Raw genomic sequence first — 15,031 nt, 5'->3', positions numbered from 1 at the left:
TATGTTTAAGTAAACTGCATTTATTACAAATCTCCATATTTTGTTTGCTGTTAATTACCTTAGCAACCAACATTTGCTGTTGGTTTTCAATCTGCTGTTGTTGTCGGGCAGCCATATCTTGAAGTTCAGAAAGAGTGAGCTCAACGCGTGGGTTCCCGACCTGCAGACCAAAATACGTTATGTCAGTACATGCAATGTTCTGATACCAGAATTTTCCTCGACAGAGGAGGTTGGTGCCTCGTTCCCAGCTCTCAGAGGACAAAAAATGACAGATACCTATTAGGGAATAATGAACCCCAGAGCAAAAATAGCAAGAAATGGAAAAGGAAAAGGATCACTAAGAAACAAAGCACAGAAAAAGGTCCTCATCTTACATTTAACATTCCTTTCCTAAGATGTTGTGTAAAATTGATATTTGCTGACACTGTATGTAGTATAACAGACATGTAAGTAGGTATACTAAGTAGAAAGTGGAACCTGAATCTTCTTTCCTAACAGCTTTAGCTGGTGGTTAGCATTATTTACCTACCATAGGACAAGTACACATGAAAACCTGTAGTTAAAGGCTGTGTTGAAGCAAACATCAACATGTCACAGAATCACAAAATGGCTTGAGTTTGAAGGGACATGAAAGATCATCAGTTTCTGACCACTCTGCCACAGGCAGGGACACCTTCCACTAGAACAGGTTACTGGAGTATTTAAGATAAGAATCTGTGAAAAACAGTCTGTGTAAAGTGAAGTGAACTGACGTGAAGGTGATCCACTTTCGATGCCTGAGCAGAATCTGAATGAAGAGACAAGGCCCCAGCCTCAGATCCCTTCTCCCACCCCAAATCCAACTTTTCAAAGTGAAAAAACAGTGCCACTCTGAAAGGCTTTCTTCTCTGTCCTAGAAAGATTCCCTGTATTATGTTTGTGTAAAGACATCAGGGTGTGTTTCACTGCTAATCTCAGTCTGACAGACCAAGAAAAATGGCTGTCACTCTAGACAAGAGGTCTTGCTGGGAGCTCTGCAGGAAGATTTCAAATAAAGGTTGTCAAATGGCAGGGCATGCTGTTCTGCTCTGGGATCAGTTCAACGTGTACAAGAGATCTTCATGGTATAAAAAAGCCTCTTTTTTCACCATGCAATCACAAAAACGCACGGTGTAATTAGACAAATTACAGAAGGTGACACTTGCAAATACATTCTTTGCTACTCAGAATAAATACAGTAACAAATAAAAAAGCCACAACCTTAAAAAATGAGCATTTATTTATTTATTTATTTTCCTAAAAGAGAATTTCAGCCTTTGAAAAATTACATCCCAAAGCTGGAAAGTTCAAAATAGCCCAACATGTCTTGAAGAATTGGGTCAGGTGATTGGATCATTGCAAAAAAACCAGATTGCTGCATTGTAATAGATAATGCAGCACCTTCATCAAGCTACATGGCTACACTATTAGAAAACTAAGTTAAAGTTACATGACTTCTTATCTTAATTACAGTCAATGCGGTGTTAAAGAAGTAAAAAGAATTAAACGTTTTGGATGTATTGAGAAATTAGAACTCTTCAAGTGACTGCTTTCAAAATGGAGCACCGTCTACAAGTTTTACAGACTGAGGAAAAAAAGGAAACAAATATAGAACTCCAGTAAGCATTTTCTATTCCAACACTGTGAGTGAACACAACAGTTTAAAAAAAAGACTGAACTTTGTAGTGCCTGTTTTTGTTGTTTTTTTTTTCCTATTAGTATTACTTACAAGAGACAAGAATCTTCCACAACATTCTCTACAGCCAAATAACTGATGTGCACTTGTGGTTACCACCTTGTATATCAGAGAAATATTTCACTTTTAATTACAGACAGAAAGGCTTGGAGTGGGTAAGAAAACAAGGAAATTTTTCCAAGTGCCATCCCTCAAACCAAACCACTCGAGAAACTAAAGTAACATAGGGAAGCCAGATGCTGCTCCTAGGAAATATTCATGCTCTGCTGTATTCCCTTGGCATTGTCTCTCACCAGAAGAGCATAAATCTCTGTTGGACTCCATATGCAAGTCATAAAAGGGGCTCAGAATGGTCTGAAGTCTACCCACTGGATCACTGATTTTAAAAGGAAAAGTGGAGGAAAAAAAGGTAGTATTTTTCCAGCATAAATATAGTTTCAAAAATAGTCTGATGCAAGTTGTGTCTATGAAAAGTCTTCCATGTGCTTCTCTCCTTTCTGCTTTGATTATCAGTTTAAATTTACACTGAGAGCTCATTCTGTTTCTGCTTGCACTTGTACATTTCAGTAGTGTCCAAGAAATAGATGCTCCTTACTGCTAAGAAATGTTTAAAAATATGTCCAGATTGAAGAAGCAGGACAGCCATATAATGGTCACACATTTTTCAAGGTAAGAAAGCCATTTTACTGAGGAAAAATTACAGATTTCCTAAAGGAGATGTGTAACCCTCAGAGCAGAATGACATTAAGGATCTGGTTTGTAAAACCACCAGAAACAAAAAACAGTTTGATCTAAAAGCTCAGAATTGTTACTGCTTTAAAGAAGCGTATCTGAAAGTGTATCTGACAATGCTTGAAAAATGTACTGCACCATTTCGTATGAAGTAAAACAGAAGAAAAAGTACAAGATGAATGTCAATAGTAGCTTCTTAAAGAACCTATTAACTGTAGGAAAATATTCCATCTAGAAAATGGAATGTCTAAAACTTTTATAGAGAGCAAAGCATAAGACCATGAGAAACACTGATAATTAGCTATTTACATTTAAACGCCCTACGAGAAATCTCTTTATGTTCACCTCACTGAATACAGCAATACCCGTCCTATTCATTTTAAATAACTATACTACATCTAAGAAAGAAAGGAATAAACATTTGAGGAAACAAAGTTTTAAACCTGTAGCTTCACTCTGAGTTTCTTCTTTTTCATCCACATGATTGTTAACAGATCAAGCAGGGCTCCTCTTCAACATCAAGTCAATTGTTTTCAATAAGACTGGAGCTGATTCCAGGTCTCCAAAAGAGGACAGCATCGTTTTTGAAAAAGTATGAAAATGAGCGAATCTTTCTCTTGCAGAGATCTATCTGAATCAATTCGTTTCGAACATCTCATATTAGCTGAGTCAGCTCCTACAAGCTGTATGCAAACACTACTGCTGCAAAAAGTCAGTCCCAGTCCTTTCTTCAGAACCCCATGTTATGGAAGGCAAAGGGATCGGTGTACTTTCTCAGTTCCTTAATGAGTTTGTTGGTTCCTCAGTTTCTCAAGTTTGCAATGTTCATACCAGTCATTACCAATTTCATACATGAAGTGACTCACCTTTCATAACAAACATGAGCCTATTACATTTAAGGTCCAGACCTCCTCCTTTTTCCTGCAGCAACAGAAACCTACCTCCCACAGAACTGCTTTCTAAAGGCCGTACCAAACAGCCACTGCAAATATCTACTCCTACAGATTCCACAGATTCATTTGCTACGTGGCGATACATCAAAGGAGACAATTCTGCTGATTTGTAAATTTCTTTTCATTGATTCACAGAAGCATTTACACATAGAGATGAACACCTTAATAAAATCCTGTTGAGCAAACACTGCGTTATTAGGCACAGAGGTATTATTACAGATGTTTCAGACAAAAACGCAGTACACCTACATTTCCTAATTTCTTAGGACCAACAGAAATCTCTAAGAAAATTGTCTTTATTTTACTTAGCATGTCACTTTAAAAAGTTATGATGAGAGGGAGAATTTGTAATGAACTGCAGTTTCAGCATCCGGCATTCTCCGCCTCCTACAAGCTTGTATTTTACCATTTGATGATTAATATTTTCAAGACAGGTGAGATGAATAGAACAGCAGTAATTAAATAGTTTGGAAGCCAGTTTATAAGCAGCCTCAAAGCAAGTCATAGCTTAGATATTTAATTAAGAGGAGGAATCTCCTAATAACGAATTCTACACATTAGCCTTGTCACTGTGAAAGCTCATTTTTTTTGATCCTCCTTCCTTTATTTCTGTCCTCACACAATGCTGCTGTCTGACTCCACAGACTCCTCAGTCTCTCTTTACTGAGTCTACATGCTTCTGAGTTATGAGCAAAAGGCTTCCTCTCTGGGAAGCCACAACAGTAAAAGAAAAATTGCATCTGAACTCAAATTAACTCCTTGACGATCGGAATGCATTTAGTCAGACATTCAAAGCATAAAGGCAGATTCCAGTAATTTTTTGTCTTCATTTCCAGCTGAAGTTAATTTTTAAGGGGACTGACCCTTCAGTCTATTATTTTTTAAAAGGTGATATGGATGTGGTTTGATTTTGTGCACTTCTCTGCCTCAGTGCCTGAATCATAAAATTACTTTGATTTTTTAAGTTTGCATTTGTAAAAACAGAAAGCTACTCTGAAAATAACATGAAAAAAATCCACCAAACCCACACCTGAGAGTGCTGTGTTATCGGAAATACAGAAAAAGCAGAACAACCCAACACTCCAAAGCTTTACAGGCCACCTGTAAAGCTGGCATGACTGGCAACCTCATGTATAGGTTTGGCAATGCCTAGCTACTCAAATAGCCAGAGTAAAACATAATTCACCCAATTAACTGAAAAAGAAAACCCAAACAACACAAGCATTCAGCAACCATTTCCTGCACACTGTGTCCACAGATCTTTCCCTAGGTTTGCAAGAACCACTATGTTATCATCTCCCCTTATCTATTCCTTTTCTCTTCGCAAGATAATTGTTCACACCCAGCTCTCACACAGCTCCCGTCCCAAAGCTCTGCCTAGAGTCTTCAGGTTCAAGCCTCTTGAAACTGGACACAATCCATCTTCTCCAATGGATATTCTCGCATAATGAATCACATGTAATGAACTTCATCATTTGTTTTCTATAGCCTTCTTCCTGCAATTTACTTTTACTACCTCTATTCTTATTCCTTAATCTACCACTACTCTTTTAGTACTCAGGTCCATCTTTCTCTCCATTTTCGATGTTTGTCATGGTCAGAGATAAAGCTGAGGTTAAATCGCCAATTGTCAAGATCCAACATAACCTAGATAAAAAGTAATTGGCCTGTGTGCAGAGGGCTGAGAAAGCCTGCATCCTGGCTTCTGTCTTGGACCTCAGGATGGCTGGTTCTGGCTGTAAGTAGTGCTACCCAGAAGTGTTTCCTGCCTGCATCCCACTACTGGGGGTATTATTTCACCAGTAAGCCAAAACAGAGCAGCTATTAAAGAGAACGCAACATATACTGTACTCACAACCCAGCTACTCTTTCTACACTTCATAAGATAGGCAGCTAATATAGAATTCTAGTACAGGTAAGGAGCATTTTGGCCAAACACCCTTCTTAGCTAAAACACAGTCCATCCCTTAATAGTCCTCACAGTCCTCTACAGACACACCACTCCCAAAAAAGTAAAGGCAATCATACCTTCTGCCAGAATAAGTGTGAAAGAAAGCACTCTTTACCATGCCTGGGGCAATATCAGCATATCAAAAGCCAGAGACAGCAGGGGAAAAAAATAAAACAGACAAAGCACCAGATCAGAACTGAATTAGAAGCAGTAAATCCTTTGGGGCCTTAATTTCAAGAATTTATTACCCATATAGGATTCATCACCGAGGCACACAACTTCGCCATGGTGAAAAGAAAGCACTATTCCCTAATAAGGGAAGACAACAAACTCTAAAGGTACTGCAAGTTGCTCCTGAGAAGACTTTAAATGCCTAAATAGAAATTAAGAATTCTCATTCATAACACATAGAAGAAGACTCAACTTTCCATAATCTGCTGCAGCTTCAGGCAGCTATTCCTTCCTAAGGCAATACCAAATTTTCCTCTACACTAGAAATTTACCTTTATAGAGCTGCCAAACCTATGCAGTCATGTGATAAAAATAGAACTGGCAGGTCTGAGACTTAGTAGGAAGTGAAGCGTATTACATAAATGACCGTTCTTCCAGAACACAGCAGACTGACAACTGTAAAATGAACAAGGTTGATATGGTCCCTTGCCAGTCAGTTCCAGACTGGGATGAAGACACTGGGAAGTCTCAGCCTTCCCACAGCAGGGAGCTCTCAGCTAAGTAGCGCACTCTGGCATATTCCTTTTCTGTTCTGCCATTAAAGGAACGGGAGAGCTACAGTTCTGGCTGCTCAGATACCAACTTACCGAAGCAGGAAAGACAATAATGGCTTCCTCAACATGCTGACGCAAGCAAAATACTTCTTAATTCTTCCATGCTAACTTCAACAAAAACAGCAGAATCCCATCAGTCACGCATAACTTTTCTTGACCCTCATTCAAATTAACATAGCTTAGAGGATGCTTTCACTTGCTCAGTCAAATCTTTAGAGGTTTCGGCTAAGAACAGCCATCGCACACTACTCGTACCTGTCCTAAGAAGAACAGCAGGAACAACAGGAAGATATGGGAATTTACTATAGTAGTTCTTTATCTGATATATCTCAGATGAAATGCATGTATGTTTCCCATAGAACTTCATTCTGGTGCAATGTATCACAGAGGCAATTTTAAAAACTGGTGTGAAAATTCATGCATAACACTCTAAATAGACAAAGTAAAATATGCTTCTATTTAAAGTAGACTTTTTGCTGGTCTCAACACGGATGACATTATTTCCAGTTTAACGGCTTTAGCCACAGCTCTGCCTGGCATTTTTTTAATTGGGTCAGAAAAATGCCGATAGCAGAAATCCATTTTAAAGAATCCAATGACAAGAGCATATGCCTTTTTTAGCCTAATGGAAACGAACAAGCTAATTAAAGCCAGAAAAGGCAACCAGAATATTGGGAATGAAAGAAAAATACAACTACCGTGTGCTATCTCCTGATAATAAAGTAATCTTGAAATTAACATCACAAAAGTCATCTGGTTACTTTACTTAGAATTTTTTAACAAAATGGTAATTTTATTTGAGCAAGTGATCAAACTGTTTCTTAGAACTGATAAAAATACTCCAACTGTATCATTATTTGATGAAAAATCTCACACGATCTATATTTGATAAGCCTGTAACCTCTCTCCTTAACCTACAATAAATTGTTAGCAATTCCTCCAACTTGCTGATAGAAATAGGTCATTCTATTTAATATAGGTTTGAAGTCTGCTCAGCATGAGCCACAGACTCCAGATTTCTCATGTTTACTGTTTGCTCATATTTCTTAAAAATCTCCTAGGTGAGACTGTCCTCTATTCTGGACAGAGCAGCTAAGAAAAGGCAGAACTTAAACATACAGAACAAAAATCAGAACAACGTTAAAGCAGATTTTCATAACCACAGTTGGATTTAAGCATATGTTAAACATCTGCTACATATAAAACAAGAAATGCCTACGAATGACTCCTACTACATAGGAGTATCTACAAGTAGTATCTAGAACTCATTATTTAAAATATTACTTTCTTTGTCCCAGCAGACACTTAATAGTCACATAAATCTTAAACTCAGTTGTATTTGCTTTAATATCCAGCTAAAATACCCAGCAGCTGATTTGACAAGCCTTATACTCCTAACAAAAGACAAATATTTTAAAAGAAATCATGCATTCATATAAGAATGACAGCAGATCAGTTGTGCATATAACTTCAGATCTGTTTACAACACCAATCTTTTACTCAGAGTAATTATAAGTAATAGTCAAATTTCTTCAAAAACAGCCTTGGAATTGTGGTTTTGTGGATCTTTAAGACAAAACATCTTTCTTAAGAAAAGTAATCTTACTTCAATAGGCTGGCACTTCTATGTTAAAGTAACATGCTTGCTATCGAAGTAGTGTTTAATTTTCCCTTAAGTAACTGATTCAGTATGAAATATTCCTTTGTAGCTGTAATATTGTTTACGGGAGAGCAGTATAACAGAACATTTCCAAAATACAGAAGTACTGAAAATAAATGCCCTGCTTTGATCTGAACATGTGAGACGGCGTATGCACTGCACGTCCCACAAACTGAAGTTGCTGAAAACAAAAGTTGACCATAACATTCTGAAGTAAATGGTTTTCACATGGTCTTATAACTTAACTCTGACAGTAAATTCGTCTATCAAAATCTGATTTACTCAGAATTACATTTCAGAAATACGGAGTTACAAAAAAGAAGTGGTCCATGTTCTGCTCCTGTGCCATTGACATTCAAAATCATTTAAACTCAATTGTGAAAGCAATACAGTATTTAAATAACATGCACTAAAGTGTAAAACTTTGGAAAAGTTATTAATTACCTGCTTGCTATTTTCCCATGTAATTGTAAGAGAGCACATCTTTATTTTGCAGCATTGCCCATCAGCAGTAAACACGTGCGTTGCTTCAGCATGCTCCAACTCCATATTTCTGTTATTTTCTGTCTACACTAATTGTTTAACTGTTCAATGTGAATAAAGCAAAACAACAACTATACGCATCTTAGGAGTTCCAGCATGGCTTTTTGCTTCAATGCAATAAATAGGAGGTAGGATATTTTAAAATCTTATTTCATATGAGATACATGTTTCCCTGATTCTTTATCAATATGAAAAACTGTCTCTCTGCATTCATCAACAATCAGCTAACGGAAAAGGCTAGTGGATTTAGCCAGCAGTGAAAGACCTAATCAGTGCAAGATCAAGCCAGCTGTCAACTACCATCAGCTTGATTCGTTGCACTTTTCATATTCAATGGAAAATGTTGAGCAATACACATTTCTTTCAGTTCAACTGAAAAATGTAAGAATAAAGACCACTTTGCTTTAAGAAGACAACAAAATATTTGCTCAGTTTCTATTTTTGTAGCATTACTGAGTGCAAAACTGAACACCAAATTGATCAGGAAAGTCATCACTTCTTGTGTTTAATTTCACTGCTAAAAAGAACAGAAAATCATGCCAGATGAAATTTAACAAAGTCTTTATTAACAGAGACAGCCTAGAATAAAAAGGAAAACAACGTAGTCAAAATAGATATGAAAGTCTCATGTAAATAACTCTCCCTTTATTTACTAAAATGCTCTTCCCTACACGCTCTGGCTTTTTCTTAAAACCTGAATGCAGAAAGATAAATACGTGAGCCAGCAATAAAGCTAAAGCATGCACATAATAGTGTATGTCAAGAAGCTACACATCAGAGAAGTCTGCAGAAAGACAAAATGTAGACTTAAGGATTTTTTAAGTACTAAGCATGGAAGAAAATACTAAAACCCCATTACCAATTTCCAAAGTCTCTAAAAATTATAACATTCTGAAAAAAGAAAATATAAAAAGCTGTAATTTACCTTATAAAAGTCAGGAATGGTATGCAAGCTCACTCTCTCTTCATTCTTTCAAGAAAAGAACTCAAGTATGATTCAGTGCACTTACACAAGAGATCCAGCCAAACGGATCTCCATAAGGACACTGAAGAACTGTACGTCAAAGCACGACATCGTGAATATTCCAGCTGCACAAAGACCAGGCTTATTTTTAGCAAGAAAAGAAAGGTATGAACTATAGAGTAGAATCATCCAGTAAGAATAAGAGAAGAAAAACAAGTTGAACTCCCTTGCTCCTAAATTAGCCACAGGGATTTTCATTTTCTGCACTTTGATGTGAGGAAGACTGCAGGGGGAACAAACCTAACTACAATTGGATCATGAGGCTGTTGCGGAGACAGAGGAATGGGATAATTCTCTTGCCTGGGAAATCCATATGGGTGGGAAGTAGGTATATTACGTGTCCAAAAGGCTTGATGGACAGGCAACTAAATGAATGCATAAATGAACATTTAAAGGTGTGTCAGAGAAAGGAGGCCAAAGTTTCACTGCATACACACAAATGCACCCACACACATACACACAGCAAAAGGCCACCAAATACAAAGACCATGGAAAACAGTATCTGCTGATAACACATCTACATGAAAGAGAGGAAGGGACTGAAATCTGTTTAGAGATGGAAGGACAAGCTAAACTCTCAAGTTTTAATAGCTAAAGCTCTTAGAGCTTACTGGCACAGTGACTTTCATAATCTGTCTCCTGTAAGGAACTACAGAAATAAAGGAGAGGATAAGTCCCATCTTCTTAACAATAACTTATTATCAGGTTATTTAGTTTACCTAAAAATTACACTAATGTGACTTCAAAAAACATAACTGTGTTAAAAGACATTAAAACTTAAAATGTAAGTGTAAGGACTGGGAAAGAACAGCAGTACTTCATGAAAAATAACAAGTGAACTCTTCACATAATGTTTATTTTATGATCTAAGGTGCATAATTTTGTGTCAATTGACTCAACCGTATATTCTAAACTATTCTACCTTTATATAAGGAACAAGCAAATTCAGATCTCAATGTGTGGTAACAACCGGATGTAATTCTTCACTTTATTTAGTTAGAAATCTAGGGAAATGATGAATTGTATTACTCCAGGTTCCTTGGATGAGAAATATATGAAAATATATATCATAGTTTGAGGTTAAGCAAATTGGAACGACCTCTTAACCTCCCTCTTCCATGGACATCCACAACTAAGTGTAGCTGTAAAGCTGACAAACCACACCTGAGGAAAAACAAAGTAAGATCTGCTAAAGTGGAAACAAAATGTGTAGACTGAGTAAATTGTAAAGTGTAGGCCCTTCCTCCCCTACAAAATGAGGACCCACCTGTTGGCTGCCAAGTTCCCTGTACCTTGATGAGCAGAACTATCTTTTGGTGCCCAGAAGAGCAGGAGAACTACAAAAGCCAGTGAGCACTGCCAAGCCCCAGTACTCAGAGAGAAAAGAAGGGGAACAGGAAGAGTTGAATGGAATTTTGATGGATGTGAAATGACAGACAAACAACAAAAGATAACATACATACACACAGAAAAAAAAAGAAAATAAAAAGTACTTATGAGCATCTGACATATCTATAGACATCAATATAGACTTCTTGGTATCTAAATCTACAGAGATTAAAAATTATGTATATATATAGAGAAGGCATGGAGGAAACCAGTTCCTTCGCAATGATTGCAACGTTTTATTCCAAGTTGAGTACAAAGAGTATTTCCTGTTACCAGTAAATTTTCCTTAGACTCCTCAAAACAAATTAAGTCATGTATTAGCTTACTAGTCATAAACTAATGCTATCACAATTATAATAAAAACAATGATTACAGAGTAAGTCTAATGTGATGATTATTCTCAGAAAATTGAAGTATCTGGGAATTTTGTCCATTATGAACTGAAATACTTCTGAGAAATCACAGAACATATCCAAACTTTATTCATGGCATTTCAAATCCCAGAATGATGTGATTATGCCTAAGATGTTTACAAAAGAACTCAGAGTGAGATGAAAGGTCAGGAGCATCTGAATTCCCTACAGTTTCAGAGAAGTTATTTCTATTAGGTAACACAATTATTAATCTTGTAGAGATGTTACCCTACATAAACTATCCTTTACTGAGGTGTGAAGAGACTGGGATTTCTAGTTCAGCAAGAATTCAAGAGCTGGTTGTTTGCATCAACATTAGCTTTGGACTGTAATTTCTTCCCTACTAATTTATTTTTTTTCCCCTCAAGTTCTTTAGTTGGATTAGTTTTTCTATTTATGAAGAGAAAGATAGAGCAAGCATTTTGGGAAATGCATTAGATGAATTTGGATTATCCTCAGACAGTTTGTCATTAAATCTATGAAACTGACTAACAGCTTGAATTAGATGTCTGCACAGAAGGTGCAGCCAGGCTCCCCTCTCTGACAAGTAAAGAGAACTTTAGGAACGTTACGTCTCAGACCCACGAACTCTCTGAGTGGAAGTGGCAGATTTGATAGCCTTGGCCCCTTACAAGAAGTAACACACAAAGTTGCAGCAGAAAACTGGGAAGGTATAGATTTTATTTAATTAGTAGCTTTTCATATGATCAAAATGTTTCACGAGGCCTGCAAGAAAGTTTCCTCAAGAAAATAAAAATTCCTGCAAATTGCTAGAATTCCTTCTGTTGCCCTCTGGTGAAATCACTTGTTTAGACTTACAGCTGAGACCCATTAAAGGATCTAGATTTCTAAGACCAACATTGTAATTTGCTCATTTTAAACAAACATCATTAAAACTTGTCTTACGTGAATGGCAGCCTTTTCCAAGTACGCTGTTAAACGTTACTAACAGAAACTACTTAATACTTACAAGCCTACATTAAGTTGTATTTGTAGCTCAGATTTGAAGAGCAGACTAAGCCCTTTGCCTTTTAACATTTCAAATGAGGAACTTCAAGTAATAATGTATAACAAATATCTCAGTAATCTGATTACTTTTTCATCTGGACAACTGTTATCATATGATCAGTCATCTTTCCAGGCCTTCCTCCTAGTAAGACTATGATCTTTTTTTTCCCACTGATGACTGGTAGCTGCACCACACTGGATGGCTCCCAGTCGCTCTCCTGTGTACCACTGACCTCCAGTGGCTACAGCTATATTTGCTCTTTCTCATTGTGCTCAGACCACTGTCGTCCCTATGGAACAACACTTGAATAATGTGAAGATATCTGAAAGAAAATAACACCTAGCACTGTATGATCACTATTTCGTGGCCACTGATATCAAGTGAGAAATTACTGAACGGTAGAGGGCACTTCCTGCATCAACATCCCGCGCATCATTAAATCAGAAAATAATTTATGTAGAAGAAGCCTATGGAAGTAACCTGGTTCAATGACCCCTACTGAGAGCTCTGCTAGGATGGAAATTCCACAGAATCTGAGCAATCTGTTCTGAAGACCAACTGTTCTTACTAAGAAAACATTTTCATCAATCTTTAATTAGAATTTCCCTCTTTACAACTCGTGTCCAAATCACACTGACTGTGACTTATGCAAAAGATATGGACAGGTAGCCATTCTTAGAGAAGCGAATCTCTCCTTGAGATGCTGTCCAGTCTCCTTGGAAAAGGAAAATGTTTGGTTTTATAATTCTTATCTCCACGTACATATATCTTCAGGACAGCGGTAGAAAGAGATCAGACCCCAGTTACGGCATAATTCCACTTTCAGAAGTTGTCAACAAAAGCAAACTCAGGAAGAAGTCACCTCAGGGAGAAACACTCAAGTTTATACAGTCTCACTTTGTTCTGCAAATGCAAAGCTCTCAGATGAACACTTACTGATACACATTCTTTTTACAGTGCATTTCACTGCCCGGAGAGACCTTACCCATTCTATTTTCAAAATTAAATCTTTATTTGGGAGATAATCTGATAAAATTTGTGCATTTAAATAATCTCGTGATTTTAAGCTCCGTGTTATTTAAATAACTGCTGACCATGCACACAGTTTCAAACAACAGTAAAAACACTGTATAACAAAATGCCAATTCATAAAATTACCCAAAGCGAATTCCAGACAGATTGCATGTAATATTTTTTCCAAGACTATTGACACAAACGCGAAAGCGAACACATATCTAGAAGTTCTCTATGCATGCCACACTTTAAGCTCTATCCAGATATTAAATAAAAACCAACCATTTCATCATTAAAACAATAGATACAATAATACATATATACCTCAATGAAGCACACTTGGTAACGTTTGAGCTGTCTTCAATGTTCCATTGGTTTGTATTAATTTTAGGGCTAGTCTAACATTCAGCAGTCCAGTAACAATGAATAAGCCTAATGCATTACGTAAGTGTAAGCTGATTAAATCCTTGATCCTGCAGCCACTGCTTTTTTCCCCTCCCCCTCCCATTTAAAACTTAGTATAATTGAAAAATCTGAGTTTTGTAACTTTCAAATCCTAAGTTGTACCACTTTTGGCATAAAACCCACAACTTGTATTAATATAATCCCTTCAGGTCCTGCTTGTCTTCTTTTAGTAATTTCAGGAACTTGCTAAAAGTCTATTTTAAAGTGATCAGTTCCCCAGTAAATTTTACTTTTATGGCCAAATGTTGTACTTTTTTAGTATATACTGAATGGTGCATATGTAGAAGTTTTTATTACATTACCGGGTCTGATTTGTACCTATAAAATTAACAGCAAATCAAATTAAACAAAGTGATGCTCTCATAACATTCAATATTGCCAAGAAGTAAGGTCAGAAGACATGCGGCTCATGCCAGTCCTGATTTCCAGAATGCATTGTATTCCAGTTGAAGCATATGAGCTACGAGGAACGAGGAGGTCATGAAAGAGTTATGTTCCCCTAGGTCACTGTACTCCCATGATCTCACTACACTGACAATATGACAATGGAAGTGGGATAAACAGATCCATGCAGGAGAGGGGATAAAATCCTTCCACTAGGCCCTAATGCCACATACAAAACCAGCTGCTAAGAGCTGAAATCTGACTAAACAACTGAATGGATAAAAAATATCTCACAACTTTTCAGCATATTTCGCTGTATGTGTGAATTTTAGATGCCAATTACCAGGCATCACAATCACTTAACTTGCACAATTGTTTTCAGAATGTAAGGGTTTTGGTTTGTTTTTAAGACATCTCAACTTGAAAATCTCATTAGTTTTGTTTTTAAACAAAGACAAAGCCTCATGTATATTTAGAAATCGATGATGTTCCACAATGATAAAACGAGTATTAATTCGTGAGCTCAACTCTTCTTGAAATTTATAAATGTTAAAGAACAGTCAGCTGTAACTATAGTGCCTCAGAAAAGGGAGCAGCACAGCCCCAAGTGAACAAGGCCAGATTATGTCCTGTTGAGTTTTTATTAGAATTGAGGATGAGAAGGGACAGAATCAAGTAAAGGGAATTCCATCCAGATACGGAGCATAAGATTTTAAAGCCATGGTAATTTTAAAGAGATGTACTACACATTTCTTTTAAAAGAGACAATGATCAAGCCAGGTTTCACTGAATGCTATAAAACTGATATATAGTGCATAGTGTAGGCTACTGATTTAAATCAGCAATGTGGTAATATTTTACCTAAACAACAACAATAACCCAGAACATGGTGCTTAAACTAGCATAAGGAAGGTGCACTGCAGGTTTCTATCTCCTGTAGGCATCTAAAAACATCATAATCCGTGAATACTTTTTCACATTTTAACATAAGAGGC

The 15,031-nt window shown here is 36.9% G+C and overlaps 1 protein-coding gene across 2 annotated transcripts in view; it reads right to left on the bottom strand.

The window, feature by feature from the left end:
* The window catches only part of PPP1R13B (protein phosphatase 1 regulatory subunit 13B), a 61,797-nt gene that overhangs the window by 16,861 nt on the left and 29,905 nt on the right, over positions 1-15,031 (bottom strand). For both annotated transcript variants that reach the window (XM_072337459.1, XM_072337458.1), the window contains exon 5: positions 59-160. In XM_072337459.1, the coding sequence (XP_072193560.1) occupies positions 59-160 (102 nt within the window). The remainder of the gene's footprint in view (positions 1-58; positions 161-15,031) is intronic.

Source organism: Excalfactoria chinensis, chromosome 5 (genome assembly GCF_039878825.1).
Source record: "Excalfactoria chinensis isolate bCotChi1 chromosome 5, bCotChi1.hap2, whole genome shotgun sequence".
NCBI classification, from domain to species: domain Eukaryota; kingdom Metazoa; phylum Chordata; class Aves; order Galliformes; family Phasianidae; genus Excalfactoria; species Excalfactoria chinensis.
This window is presented reverse-complemented; position numbering and strand designations above follow the sequence as displayed.